This window comes from Platichthys flesus, chromosome 16 (assembly GCF_949316205.1).
Source record: "Platichthys flesus chromosome 16, fPlaFle2.1, whole genome shotgun sequence".
NCBI lineage: Eukaryota > Metazoa > Chordata > Actinopteri > Pleuronectiformes > Pleuronectidae > Platichthys > Platichthys flesus.
This window is the reverse complement of record NC_084960.1, coordinates 231,212-246,036: the sequence shown is the minus strand read 5'-3', so window position 1 is coordinate 246,036 and position 14,825 is coordinate 231,212. Positions and strand designations below refer to the sequence as shown.

General features: G+C 46.5%; 1 protein-coding gene across 1 annotated transcript; it reads left to right on the top strand.

The window, feature by feature from the left end:
- Positions 1-1,005: 1,005 nt before the first annotated feature.
- On the top strand, positions 1,006-13,730 carry zgc:158376 (uncharacterized protein LOC100101643 homolog). The gene is made up of 11 exons (XM_062408877.1): positions 1,006-1,328; positions 3,211-3,411; positions 4,518-4,661; positions 4,745-4,831; positions 5,563-5,751; positions 6,000-6,032; positions 6,218-7,470; positions 8,843-9,006; positions 9,105-9,266; positions 9,573-9,794; positions 10,012-13,730. The coding sequence occupies exons 2-11, from the start codon at positions 3,226-3,228 to the stop codon at positions 10,221-10,223; spliced, it is 2,652 nt and encodes an 883-aa protein (XP_062264861.1). The 5' UTR covers positions 1,006-1,328; positions 3,211-3,225; the 3' UTR covers positions 10,224-13,730.
- Positions 13,731-14,825: the final 1,095 nt, after the last annotated feature.

Genomic DNA, 14,825 nt, shown 5'->3' with positions numbered 1-14,825 from the left:
AGGCCGGGCACGGGGGTAGAAGAGTATGGAAGGCAATCAGTGACAAAACAAAAACTGTAGCAATGAACCATACATCAAAAAAACTATGATCAACAAACTTTAAATCAAACCTTTTATGTGTATTATCAGTGACTGTATATAAAGACAATAAGTAACTGTATATACAGATGATCAGTGAATGTATATAAAGACAATAAGTTACTGTATATACAGATGATCAGTGACTGTATATAAAGACAATAAGTAACTGTATATACAGATGATCAGTGAATGTATATAAAGACAATAAGTAACTGTATATACAGATGATCAGTGAATGTATATAAAGACAATAAGTTACTGTATATACAGATGATCAGTGAATGTATATATAAATGATCAGTGAATGTATAAAGATGATCAGTGACTGTATATAAAGACAATAAGTAACTGTATATACAGATGATCAGTGAATGTATATAAAGATGATCAGTTACTGTATATACAGATGATCAGTGACTGTATATAAAGACAATAAGTTACTGTATATACAGATGATCAGTGAATGTATATATAAATGATCAGTGAATGTATAAAGATGATCAGTGACTGTATATGAAGATGATCAGTGTGACCTGGGGGAATGCATCTTTAATTTTTTTTTATTTATGAATTTATTCATGTCCTCTCTCTCCCTTTGAGGTGAGGTGGTAAGTGTGGTCACCTGTGTGACGTCATCAGTGCCGGGGTCTGAACGTATCATTGCAGATCAGCTGACTCAAACCCATAGCAGGTCCCGCACGGCCCCGCAGCCCGCACAAACACACACAGTGGCACAATAGACTAGGAGAACAATAGATATGCACTGCTCGTCCCGCACATGTGATGCATATGATGTGCGGGTCTAGCTCTGGCGGAAGGTTATTGCTCTGTGTTTTGAACCCCCCCCCCCCCCCCCCCCGGGAATAAGCGGAGAGGAACACGTTGTAACGTGCTGAGAGAGAGAGCGAGCGAGCGAGCGAGAGAGAGAGAGAGAGAGAGAGAGAGAGAGAGAGATGTGAATGGGCACGACTCACTGCGCCCTGCACGTATCGATATTATCGATCAGTTCGATCATCGATACATTAAACCTGCAGCGGGGCTGCTAGCTTAGCGTGGGAGCTAACCGGGGCTCCAGAGGCTACCACGATGGGACGCGTGTGAAGCAGCCGCAGCTAACAGCAGCCTGGCGGAGAAAGGAACAAGGAAGCGGACGGCTAGCTGCGCTGCACCGAAGCTAACGTTGGCTAGCTGTTGGCTTATATTATTTCTAATGAACGACCGAGGAGCATGCGACCTGATCCGAGGAGGTGAGCACCTGCACCCGGGGAACCAGAGGGCAGGCGGGGTTCCCTGAGCCCCACCTGCCCGGCCGGGTGTTTCTGGAATGGGAGATAATGAAAGAGGAAGCGTACTGCGGGGAGGGGGAGCGGACAGCTAGCCTGCTAACACGCTAGCACCCTTAACGCTAGACCTGCCCCCAGATACCCGCGTACCCGGGCACCTGCGGGGTGGGGGCATTGACGGCGTGTAGAAACGTCCTCCCGCTCCGGTTCTCGATCACTTCACTAAATAGAGCTTCACACTGACACGTTAGCTGCTAGCCGTTAGCTATTAGCCGCTAGCAGTTCCAAGTGGTGCTAGATGCGCATCTTCATTATTGTCTTCAGGTCTGAGAGTTAAACTTTAAACGTGAACAACTGCTGAAGCTTCAAAATGCTTGAAACGAGGAGTCGCTTCATTGATCAGTGAGTTGTCGGTGAAACCGATCAGCAGCTGCACCGATCATCCATTAATCGATTTGCTCCTTTTTAAAGGCAAAGATGTAAAACGTGTGAAAGGAAGTGGTCACGTGACAGAGGTGAAGGCACCTGAACGTCTCGCTGTGGAATATTGATCCTGTCGATTGCTGATCAATCACTAGTAAACACAAAAATGTATATGGATCAGTATTTTATTTGTAAACATCGTATTGTTATTACCACTGCTAACACAGCTAACAGCTCATTATGTTTATTATTATGAATCAGCCTCATCAACTGATTAATAAGCTCCGAGCATATCGTGATCAGTTCTGGGTTCTGTCTCTTAAAGTCGGGTTGTGATCCAGGATCTGCTGCTTCTACATCTTGTTGATGTTTTACTGTGACTTGTTCATGTTCTTCAGACTCTGACTCTTAAATTATAACTAAACTAGTTCTGTTTCTCAGACATTTTCAAGGTGATTAATCTGAAAAGGAACCTGGTAGATTAATCGGTAATGAAAAAGAATGTCCGTTACTGACCGCTAACTGGAGCTCTTGAGGGTCCGCGAGGCCGCTCGGCAAACTAGTTCTAAACTGAATCAAGCTGCTTCATGTGTTCATTTAACACGACATTACTTTTCATGTAGCTGATGCTTTTATTCAAAGCAACTTACAATAAGTGCATCAACTGAAGGAACAATCCCACAACAGCAAGGATCAAGCTTCCAAAGCCAACCTACAAAGTGCAACATGTACAAGCATCTAGACGATGGTTATTAGACATCATCTTCTTAGCCGAGCTGAGTCTTCGGTCTGGAGGACGATGAGGAGACTTCCTGTCCTGATGTCCATGCGGAGCTGGTTCCACCGTTTAGGAGCCGGGACAGGAAACAGTGGTGATGTTGTTGAGTGACAGCTGTCCCTCGCAGTGAGGGAGCAGCTGATTGGCCGGTGCAGAGTGGACGGGCTGTGAGATTTGACCGTGTCCCGGTTGTAGACTGGACCCGATTCGTTTCAAAACAAATTGATTTAATTTGTGTGATCAGTGTTGAGTTTGTAAACAAACCAGAGAGTGTAAAACTGAGAAAAGTGAAAATAATTTGGTTCATTATGAAACATTGGAGATCATAGGTCATAAGCTGAGTGGAGGGTCCTTCAGTCTGAAGTATGCGCCAGGTGTCTGGGAACCCCCTGATGTGCAGGTATCGGGTCCCAGGCTCCACTCGTAATAATGGGATGTGTTCTAACTCATTCTCTCTGAGAGAAGTTGAGGCTCATTCACAAAGTGCTCATGATGATCAGGTGACTGTTCATCATAGAGTCACTGACTCATGTGTTCTTATGTTACAGATTCATTGATTAATTGATGATCAATAATGAAAACAATGATATGGCGATGCTCTGTGATCACATGGTGACCAGTTTCCCTCTCTGATTGTGTTTGCAGCTGACTTGTTCGGGGATGTCGGGCAGTAAGGCACTGGGCGGGGGGGCCGGCGGGGGGGCGAGGCGCAGGCGGACGCGGTGCCGGCGCTGCCAGGCGTGCATGAGGACCGAGTGTGGAGAGTGTCACTTCTGTAAGGACATGAAGAAGTTCGGAGGGCCTGGTCGGATGAAGCAGTCCTGCCTCCTGAGACAGTGCACGGCTGTGAGTCCAGCACACACACACACACACACACACATACACACACAGATTTGCACCTTTCGTTTGTTCCTGTCGATTCTTCAAACAGCATCGACCCACAGCTGCATCCCAGCAGGCAGCGATGCTGGGTTTCCATGGCAACCATCTCTGGATGGAGTCTTGAGTTGGCTTTGATCCATCGCAGTGGTTTTTCAGAGAGATGCTTTAACAAACACACACACGCACACAGATGTTCATATCATTTCTGTTGTTAGGTGATTTATGGGTCATTGTTTCATCTCAGAATATTAATAACTCAGGGCTCCAGGCTGCAATCATTCAGTCGCAAATTTATAACTTTACACTCGAACCCTAACCCTAACCCCACAGTAGCCAATTCTCTGGATTCTAGCCAGAGGTCATTTCTGAAAATGGCTTCAGATGATGCACACTGGCGTGAGCAAGATGTTGGTAGTTTGTGTGTTTTTTTTGTGTTAATGATCTAACAATCTTGAAGACTGTTCACCAGTCCCCCACCCCTGCTCTAAAGGCAAGGAGAGGCTTGAAAGAGGAAGTTCCTTGTTAACTTGTTTTGTTGGGGTTGTGCTGTAATGACGATAATGAGCCGACCACATATAGGTTTACATTTATCAGTTTGTTTGTTTGATTTTAATGTTTTAAAAACCACTGAAGAGTTTTTGTTAGCACTTAAAGCACCTTCTAAAGCCCTACTTCACCTTTTGACTTTGAAATAGAGCCGCATATTTTTAGATGCAATTTAAATTGTCTATTTATTACCAAAACATGTATCTGTAAAACAGTTGGGAAATGGTAAAAATATGAAAGTGTTGCATGCCGCTGTAAGTGGTGCGTCTACATTTTGTGCTGGTGTCTCTCACATGTTCAGTGAGGAGCACCAGAAGTTAGTCTGGAGCTCTTTAACCTGAAGAACAATCATAGTTTACAGTGTTTTAAAGTCCAGCTGACAAACTTCTTCACACAAAACCAAAGTCTCTCTTTGTACGGCCGGTACTGATCCACCTGTCTCTGTCTCTCTCTCTCTCTCTCTCTCTCTCTCTCTCTCTCTCTGTCCTTGTAATTCCGGTCTGTACCTGTCTCTCCCCCTACAGCCCGTGCTGCCTCACACGGCGGTGTGCTTTGCATGTGGCGAGGCAGGGAAGGAGGACACTGTGGACTCGGAGGAGGAGAAGTTCAGCCTCTCTCTGATGGAGTGCACCATCTGTAATGAAATTATCCACCCAAGCTGCCTGAAGGTTGGTGATCAGGTTGGATCAATAATCAGGATCTTCGATCGTTTCTCTACGACTCTCAGACTGACGCTGTGTCTCCTCCTCAGATGGGGAAAGCCGAAGGTATCATTAACGACGAGATTCCAAACTGCTGGGAGTGTCCCAAATGCCACAAGGAGGGCAAGACCAGTAAGGTGGGTCAGACCAGGATGCTGTACTGGGGTACCAGTACTCTGGGTCCCGGACTCGGGGACCCCTTACCCACGGCAATGCAATACAGTGACTGATCTCGAACTGGTTCTTTGTGTTGCGATGGCCAAAGAAATGTCTCATGGCCAGAAATAACTCTGGTACACTTCTCTAAAGAGAGAACTGCTTGCACAAGGGGCTGGGGGAGGGTTTATCGTGACCAACAAGACCAATAAGACCAAAACATTATGAGAACCAGTTTAAAAGACTAAACCTGTACAAATGTTATAAACCCGGGAGAGCCATACTTGAGAAGAAATACAGTCATCCTCCATTGGTTATGTTGTGCTTGAAGTCTAGTGTGGCTGAGAATTAAAAAACTGCACATGTGATGTAAAGACGTAGATCCTTTTCATGGAAAAACACTCTTGCTCTTAGTAAAGGTTTGCAAGTTGAACCAACTTCAAACCAGACCTGGATTAGATTCACCTTGGTGAAAAGGGTTCAGAACTGAGGGACTAGGACTCAGGGTATATACTTATATTTATTTCATTCTTATTTATTTATTTGTTTTCTCAATGTATTAAGTCTTCATTGTACCCTCGGCACCATTGTAAATGAGGGTCTTATTCCTCAATGAGTTTTCCGAGGCTTAAATGAACCATCAATCAATCAGGGACCAGGAAACTTTTTAACGGCATCAGTGCAGCATGGACTGACCTGTGTCTGTCTCCAGGACCAGGCCGATGGCTCAGGGAAGCGGCGACTGGATAACGGGGAGGTGGGCCGTTGGAAACTCACAGATGAGCCGCCCCCTAAAAAGAAAGCCCCTCCCTCCCTGGAGGAGGGGGGGAGGACAGCGGAGGGGGGCCACAAGAGGAAGAAGGAGAAGGAGCTGCCTCAGGACAGCGGAGCCAAGAAGAAGGTAACTCAAGTTCTATATATTTTTTCTTTTTATTCATGATAACGTCTTTGGTCAAAGTGTAAAATATCTTTAACTAATTTCATAATTACATTTGAGAAATCAATGATTATTTTATTTTGATAATGAGCACATAGATAATAATCCAAAGTAGTGGAGCTTCACAGAAAAAGTCCTCCAGCTGTAGGAGACACAGAGGACTTTTATTGTGAAGGGTGGTGACCTCTGACCTTCTGTCTGTTTCCGTCCAGATGAAAGCTGCCCATGAGAAACGGCTGAAAAAGGTACGAAGGCTTCGATCACATGTTTCTGTGTGACGTGACGGACTCAAGTTCATGTCCACGGTATCTTCAGTTAAACCTTTTCTCAGGTCGCCGGTCGAACACCACGTGTTATTGAGATGAGACCGAGAGAGACTGTGATGAACACCTGCTGTGTCCACATCCTGATCGGAATCTTTTCTTTTCAGAAACCCAAACAGGAAGTGGTGGAGTCTAATGGTCCCACATCATCAGCTGGTGGATTTCAGGGCTCCTCCTCTTCCTCTTCGTCTTCTCAACCTGGTGGTGGGGGGGGGGCAGGGGGGGTTTCGAGTGCGGACCAGCGCTCGCACCACAGAGAGAAACTTGAACGTTTTAAGAGGATGTGTCTGCTGGAGCGTCGGCCCGAGTCCTCCTCTTCCTCCTCTTCCAGTTCTGAGTCGGACTCCGAGTCCGACTCTGACGATTCCCTGAGGGAGGAGCAAGGGGGAGGCTCCTCGCCATCGTCGTCCTCCCCTGCCCCCCCTCCTCCGATTGTCTACGGTAACAGCAGTGGGGGCCGGGTGGAGAGGGAGAGGAGTCGTAGCGAGCGGGAGAGAGAGAGGGAGAGGGAGAGACGTCTGGCCGAGCTGGGCTTCAGTGCCAGTGAGGAGTCGGAGGGGGAGGGAGGGAGGGGTGAGGAGGAGGAGGAGGAGGTGGAGGTGGGGGGGGGAGGGGGAGACAAGACACGGCGGAGAGGGGGAGGAGATGGGGGGTTACCTCCAAGAGGACGGAAAGGAGGGCAGCTGGATGGAGAGGACGAGGACACGCCCACATCAGAAAGGACCAGGAAAAACTCCTCCTCCCTCCCCCCACCCTCACCCCTCTCATCCAATCAGATGCCTCCATCCTCGCAGCATGACGGGTTCACGGGGAGGCAGCGGACCAATGGGCAGGAGGCGCGCAACGGACGGACAAGAGGTGGGACGGGAGGGGTGAGGGAGGGAGGTGAGAAGGAGAACGCCAGCGGGATTTTGACCAATCATAGACATGGGGGGGGGGGAGGGGGTGGCACCAAGGGAAGTGGGAGTCGTGGCAACAAGATCCGTAGCAACAGCAAGAACCCGATGTCCAGAAACAACATTTCCTCCTCGGCCAATGGGGGAGGGGGGGCGGGCCCCGGGGGAGGCGGCTTGATGATGTCAACAATGGCTGCGTCCCCCTGCTCCCAGCCATCACGTCTCGCCCCTCGCTCTCAGATGATGAAGCGCAGCCCCCCGGCCGTGCCCTCGCCCCCCCGACCTGTTCAGATGGAGAGACACCTGGTGCGCCCCCCCCCCACCTGCCCAGAGCCCAGCTGTTTGCCTCTGGACGGCGGAGCATCGCACATCGTGACCCGGGACGTCTGGCTCCGAGTCTTCACCTCCCTGAGCCACAGGGAGCTCTGCGTCTGCATGAGGGTGTGTCGCACCTGGAGCCGCTGGTGAGTCCACACCCACCTGACACACTGAGGCTCCTCCCACACTGCTACACCTGAAATCATGTCACATGACTGGTCACGTCCACTGGCCATGTGACGTTAACAGGAAGTAGATGTTTCCTCTGCACCTGGTTAGTAACAGAGGAACATTGACCGTAAAGAGTCAATGACAGGAAGTGCTACTGACAGGAAGTGCTGCTGACAGGAAGTGTTACTGACAGGAAGTGTCACTGACAGGAAGTGTCACTGACAGGAAGTGTCACTGACAGGAAGTGTTACTGACAGGAAGTGTTACTTACAGGAAGTGTTACTTACAGGAAGTGCTACTGACAGGAAGTGCTACTGACAGGAAGTGTTACTGACAGGAAGTGTCACTGACAGGAAGTGCTACTGACAGGAAGTGCTGCTGACAGGAAGTGCTGCTGACAGGAAGTGTTACTGACAGGAAGTGTCACTGACAGGAAGTGTCACTGACAGGAAGTGTCACTGACAGGAAGTGTCACTGACAGGAAGTGTCACTTACAGGAAGTGTTACTTACAGGAAGTGCTACTGACAGGAAGTGCTACTGACAGGAAGTGCTACTGACAGGAAGTGTTACTGACAGGAAGTGCTGCTGACAGGAAGTGCTGCTGACAGGAAGTGTCACTGACAGGAAGCGTCACTGACAAGAAGCACTGCTTACAGGAAGCGCTGCTGACAGGAAGTGTCACTGACAGGACGTGCTACTGAAAGGACGTGTTACTGACAGGAGGTGTAACTGACAGGAAGTTGTAGCGACAGGAAGTGTAACTGACTGGAGGTGTTACTGACAAGATATGTTAGCGACAGGAAGTGTCACTGAAAGGACGTGTTACTGACAGGAAGTGTTAGCGACAGGAAGTGTTCACCGCTGCTAGTCAAGACATGTGACTGATGAGAACCAATCAGGAAGAGAACGTGGGCGTCATCGTTTTCAAAAGTCTCAGTTTCTGTTCAGACTGAAACACAAAATCAGAGTTTTCTAACTAAAACGACACCAGTTCAAACCAGTCTCTGATCCAGAGACCAGTTCAAACCAGTCTCTGATCCAGAGACCAATTCAAACCAGTCTCTGACTCAGAGACCAGTTCAAACCAGTCTCTGATTCACAGGCTGAAAACTCCAGCTGAAGTAACCATAGCAACAGTGATGAGTTTTATAAGGTGTCAGTGTGGGAAACAACCACATGGTTTTTCAGGATGTCTTTCACAATAAAAGCGCAACATATTAAACTGGTTAAATCACATGAATCACAGTTTGATGTGGTGACTGATAAAGGTCGGTGACATCGTCAGCATCTCCACGTTAAACACTTGCTGTCAGACTGACGTGTGGTTGTGTCTCTGCGTCCATCAGGTGCTGCGACAAGAGGTTGTGGACTCAGATCGACCTGAGCCGTCAGCGCTCCATCACCCCCCCTATGCTGAGTGGTATCATCCGCCGCCAGCCCGTCTCCCTCAACCTGGGATATACCAACATCTCCAAGAAACAGCTGATGTGGCTCATCAACCGCCTGCAAGGTGACGTGTGTGGGCGTGGGTTTGGGCGTGAGGGAGTGTGCGCCCCCCCTTCCTCTCTCAGTCTAACCGGTGTGTGCGTGCATCTCATGTGTGTGCAGGTCTGTTGGAGCTGAACGTTAGTGGTTGTGCGTGGCCGGTGGTGTCGGCGTTGTGTCAGGCCGTGTGTCCCTGTCTGAGGCTGCTGGATCTGAGCAGAGTGGAGGACCTGAAGGACTCGCACCTGAGAGAGCTGCTTGCCCCCCCACCTGACACCAGGACAGGTGAGACGCACATGCCGTCACATGACAGGAAGTCACACATGAACCATTGATGACGCATATTTTCACTGAAGTGAAAGACGTTTTTGTATAGTTTTAATATCTAATTAAATGCTTATAAATGAGAGAATTTAACCTTTATTTAAGATATTTCATATAATTCTATATTTCGAATGAAATCTTTAAATTCAACTCATTTTGAAAAGGTTTAATGTGTTAATGAAGAGCATGTTCTTTTACTTCTGCTGGTATCACCTAAAATGATCAAATCCATCGGTCTTACACTTTGCACTCTGATTGGTCGATCAGCTCACGGGGAGACCAGAGCAGGACGCTTCCAGAATGTGACGGAGCTGCGATTGGCCGGTTTGGATCTGACGGACGCGTCGTCTCGTCTGCTGGTGCGTTACGTTCCTCACCTGGTCAGGTTAGACCTGAGTCAGTGTGGGAACATCACAGACCAGACGGTTCTCACCCTCACCTCCCCCATCTCCCCCCTGAGAGAGAGCCTCACCCACATCAACCTGGCAGGTGATTCAAACCACACTCATCTGCTCCGACCTTCAAATCACTGAAGCTTCAATGTTATCGATACTTAATTACTGAGTAGTTATTTCATTTATTCTACAGTTACTATATTTACACTATTTTACAGTTTGTCTAAGTATTTAACAATTTACATTTATATTTAATTAAAATGTTTCCAGTGGACTGTGGTTAATTGTGTGTGTTTGTGTGTGTGTTTCAGGTTGTGTTAAAGTGACAGAGCAGTGCGTGTCGTTGTTGCGTCGCTGCTCGTCGCTGCAGACGGTCGACCTTCGCTCCTGCTCGCTCCTCTCGTCTGAGACTGGACAGTTGCTCTCCTTCCCCTCCCACAACTCCTCCTCCTCTTCCTCTGCCACAGTCGCTTCCTTGTCCTCCTGCCCTCCTGAAGACAGAACGCTGATGAAGAACAGTTAAAGTCCACGCCACCTGACCGCCCAACCCCCCCACCTCCTTACACTACAGACAGAGGAGGAGCAAGAGGAGGAGGATATATTTTTGCGATGACATTGTGGGTCATAGTAAAACAATAGAAACTCTGAGCATGTACATATTTGTTCTCTGTATAATTCTGGCTGTGTGTAAATATCTGTAGTTTACTGTAAATGACCTTTAACCTTTGAACCCAACACACTCCTCCATCTATCCTTCCTTCCGTCCACACTGCCACCAATCGTCACACTGATGCCCCCCCCCCTCGGACACACCCCCACAGGAAGTGAGAGTTGTAGGTTGGGGACCATATCAACTTATAGAAAAGTTGCAGCTAACAGTTTCCCTCCGCTTCCAGTGTTTGTGCTAAGCTAGGCTATCTTCAGATCTGGTGCAGTTACATGAGCGGACGAATCACATTTAGACGATCCTGATGTGTCGCACCTCAGGTTCCTGTCAATCATGTCGCTATCACGTGATGTCACCAAGCCTCATGCTGACAGGCGAGTGGTTCTCTCCGAGCTGCGTCTCGGAGGCGATAACCTGACTCCCCGAGTTCAGTTGGAACTGGCCAACGAGTTTAAATGGCATCAATCCCATTTTGATTCGAGAGAAAAATAACCAATCGAATGAGAGACATGGCACGTAGCAATGGTCCCTGACTGGACGCTCACTGGGGAGGGCGTGGTTGAGATGCTGCCACCAGGGGGCGCCTGTATGCCTGTGGTGGATGTTGTTACTTCAGTGTTTCCTGCAGCTTCAGAAATGATGTACATACGAAAGTTTAGACAAGTTTATAGAACAAAAGTATCAAACCTGTCGGATGTGACACGTCGCCGAGTCAAACACATTTATTCATCAATGTACCTCATCACGTCCACCATCCAATCAGAGGCTGAGCTGCAGTGTGGGTGTGTGTGGATGTCGTGTGTATGCGTGTGTGTGTCTCTGCAGTACGAGTTCAAATCATAAGAAGGGACTGTGCTTTATTTCGATGGGACCCTCCTCACCTGCATCCCATAGTCAGCTTACACAAGGTAAAGCATACTCTTCCAAGCTCCGCCCACACTGACAAATTATATTTTTAACTCTGTTTTGTTTCAGTCTGAAACTGAGACTTTGGTAAACGATGATGCAGACGTTCTCTTCCTGATTGGTTCTCATCAGTCACCTGACTTGACTACTAGCAGTGAACACGAAGTGTCAGTAGCACTTCCTGTCAGTAGCAGTTCCTGTCAGTAGCACTTCCTGTCAGTAGCAGTTCCACCTCGTCGTCCCTTCTCTGACTCGTCACCTTCACTGTTCCTCCTTCAGAGGAGTTTCTGTTACTAAGCAAACACCTGCTGAGGAGACATCTACTTCCTGTTTACGTGACGTGTGTTTTCAGGTCTGTGGTGCGTCAGAGATTGTTGCTGATGCGTAGCTGAGACTCGGTGTGGACGTAGCCTGAATGCTCTTGTTTCACTTTGAGGAAGGTTAGCGCCCCCGTCTGGTCACCTGATCTGACCTTATTCTGCACTTGTGAAAAACTTTTTCTCTGTGCTGTGCCAGTTCCTTTAAACAGCTGGCTGGCTGGCTGGGGGGGGGCAGGTGATGTTTGGTTCAAGGTCTTTCTCTCTCTCTCTCTCTCTCTCTCTCTGTCTGTGTGTGTGTGTGTGTGTGTGTGTGTGTGTGTGTGTGTGTGTGTGTGTGTGTGTGTGTGTGTGTGTGTGTGTGTGTGTGTGTGTGTGTGTGTGTGTGTGTGTGTGTGTGTGTGTGTGTGTGTGTGTGTGTGTGTGTGTGTGTGTGTGTGTGTGTGTGTGTGTGTGTGTGTGTGTGTGTGTGTGAATCTGAGCCTCTACGTCTTCAACATTCGCCTCAATTGTTCATGTTTGTTCTTTGTTTACATCGGCTCTGTTTCCCCCGATCAGATTCTTCATCATTGATTTGGTGATTGATTGTTTTTTCTCAGGAGTTTTTCTTTTTTCTTCATGTCAGGTTTTATTTATTTCCGTGCCACGTCAGCTTCCATAGCTGAGTCTGAACTTTGTTTCACGGTCGTCACTCGTAAATAATTTTTCACCGTCTGTTTTCAACTTGATGACATCACTTCCTGTTTCGCTGCATTCTTCAGGTTGTATTTATCTGTGGAAGGTCAATTCTGCCAGGTAAAAAAAAATCCAATTATTGTTGTGATGCTTTAAAGTAAGAAAAGGGGGAGAAACAGGAATTCAGATGTGTCATAGACGCCCGGATGTTTGTGACGCCATGGAGACTGAGTCATGGTTTAAATGTGACGGCGTCATGGGCTACAGTCACCAACTAAACAATAGTCTCCCTCTGCTGGCCAACGTAATAGTTAGCTGAGGCTACGTTAGCCTCTTGTTGCACCACCTCCGCTGCTCTGTCATCAGACCGAAACTCAACAAACATTAAGATGAATTATATTGAGTGAACAAGTTGGAAAATGGAAGCTATTTTGAGACTTGTGTTGCTAGCATATTAGCAGTTCTGGCTAACAAGCTAATGTGCAAACAACACAGATTGGATTGTTACCAGCCTGAGACTATCGGTTGATAAATTGTTTTGTAAACAAAGTGAAATTGAATCGATGACCACTTTGATAATTGATGAACTGTTAATGTGTTTATTCCAAAAACTTTTTGGGATGCTGTTGTCAGTTGATTTAGTTTATTCTGCTCTGTTTAAAGTAAAAGCTTCACACTGTCAGTAGTTATTGTTCATTTTATAATCGTCATCAAAGATCACGGAACACAGGGACCCCTGGTGGTCATCTGCAAATTAACCTCCATAGATAAGAGACTCCCACAATCTGTCGTCTGATTCGGGGATGGGGGACTTTCACATGGGGGGAGCACAGGGCCTGGGGCGGTTCCATGTCGCCCTGAGGTCGAACATGGTAAAGAAGCAGCAGGTCGGTGTTGACGTGGGACGTAGTCCATGAATCGACACCTCGTTGGTGACATTTCAAATATCCACCACGCCGTGTCGGCGCCATGTTGTGCCATAAACTCACCAGATCCACTTGTCACAGTGTAAACCTGCAAATTGGTCAGTTTTTATTTTTGTATTCTGTTGTGATTTATTTTTTTACTGTAATGTTTCGCTCTGTCCCTCCGATGATGCTTCACGTTTGACCTAGCAACAAGTGAGATCAAATCGGATTGGACAATAATCTCTGACTCCTGAAAGCTCTTATCCAATCAGATGTCTGACATATCTTAGTAAAAAGTGAGTGGGTGTTTTAAAGATGCACTGGATCATCATCACGTTTTGCCAAATGTATTTTTTGTTGTGAAAATGGGCATATTAACGTTTGTTACTTTGTTTTGTTCCTTTTTCTTCTTTGTCTCGATTCTTCTGTTGTTGATGAAAAAATGAAGAAGTTGAACAAAAAGTAAAAAGAGACAAAAAGAGAAACTCAAGGCAGCTACGTACGAGAGACTACTGTAAAACCACCGACCAATAAAGAAGCAATGGTTTGTTTTTAAACTGGTTTCCTGATGTCACAGCTGCTCACACCAATCAATACACCTCACCCAGCCAAGTAATCTATTACAAGAAGTCCTTTGTTATAAAGAACAAAAGAACAACCAGCCTCATGTAGCTGTTATTTACATCAGTTACAGTATTTACAATAGTCACATAACCTGTAGTTATAAGAGTAACAGTATCTGTAATTACATGTATTGTATTTGTAACAGTTCTTGTAGTTATCCTAGTTACATGTACTTGTTATATGTAGTTGCATTATTGTTACTGTTGTAATATTAGTTACTGTAGTTATATGAAAGTTAAATTATTTGAAGTTACATGTATTTATTTAACAGGTACAGTTACATAAAATGTCAATTAGTTTACAAAAACGTTTTAATCAAACTGAACTCGTGGACGTGTGCGTCAGGGAGCGCGCCAGAGAAGAGTCAGATTCAGGTGTTCCTGGTAAATCCTCCACTTTTACAAATCAGTTCTAGTTTGGTTAAAAAACACAAAAAATAAAAGTTTAATTTGGTTATACATTTGATTTATTAACATAAAAGACATCATGAATGTAACAGTTTTATGTGAAGAAAGAAAAATTTAAGATGAAGCAGCATCAAATAAAGATTTTAGTCAAAGGAAACAAAAAGATTTATACAATAGTTTCTGTATACTGATTCATGTTTCATATATTGATTTAATTCGTCTTGACTTTATTACAGTTATAAACATATATGAATACGTGTTTTCCTTTGTTTTTTCATATTATATTCACATTTATGCAGAATACAGCACCTTGTGGGAACCACTGGATTATAGTTTACTGTGTTTATGATTCTTCTAGTAAAAACGAACGCACTGCATCTCTGAGATGCAATTGAGTACAAGTATCACGTCCTACAAAGTAAAAGTACAGAGATGTACTCGAGCAAGAGTTCTTTCCGCTGCGGAGTGTTACAATTCCATTGGTCCCTGAAGGCAACACGGTGCCGTCACTGTGCGTGATATCCCTCCGCGGGAGAGAAGCGCGGGGCCCTTGCAGCCCGAGAGACAAACACCGGGAAACCTACGCCTCTGGCCCGCAGCCTGGGCCCCGCAGCCTGAATC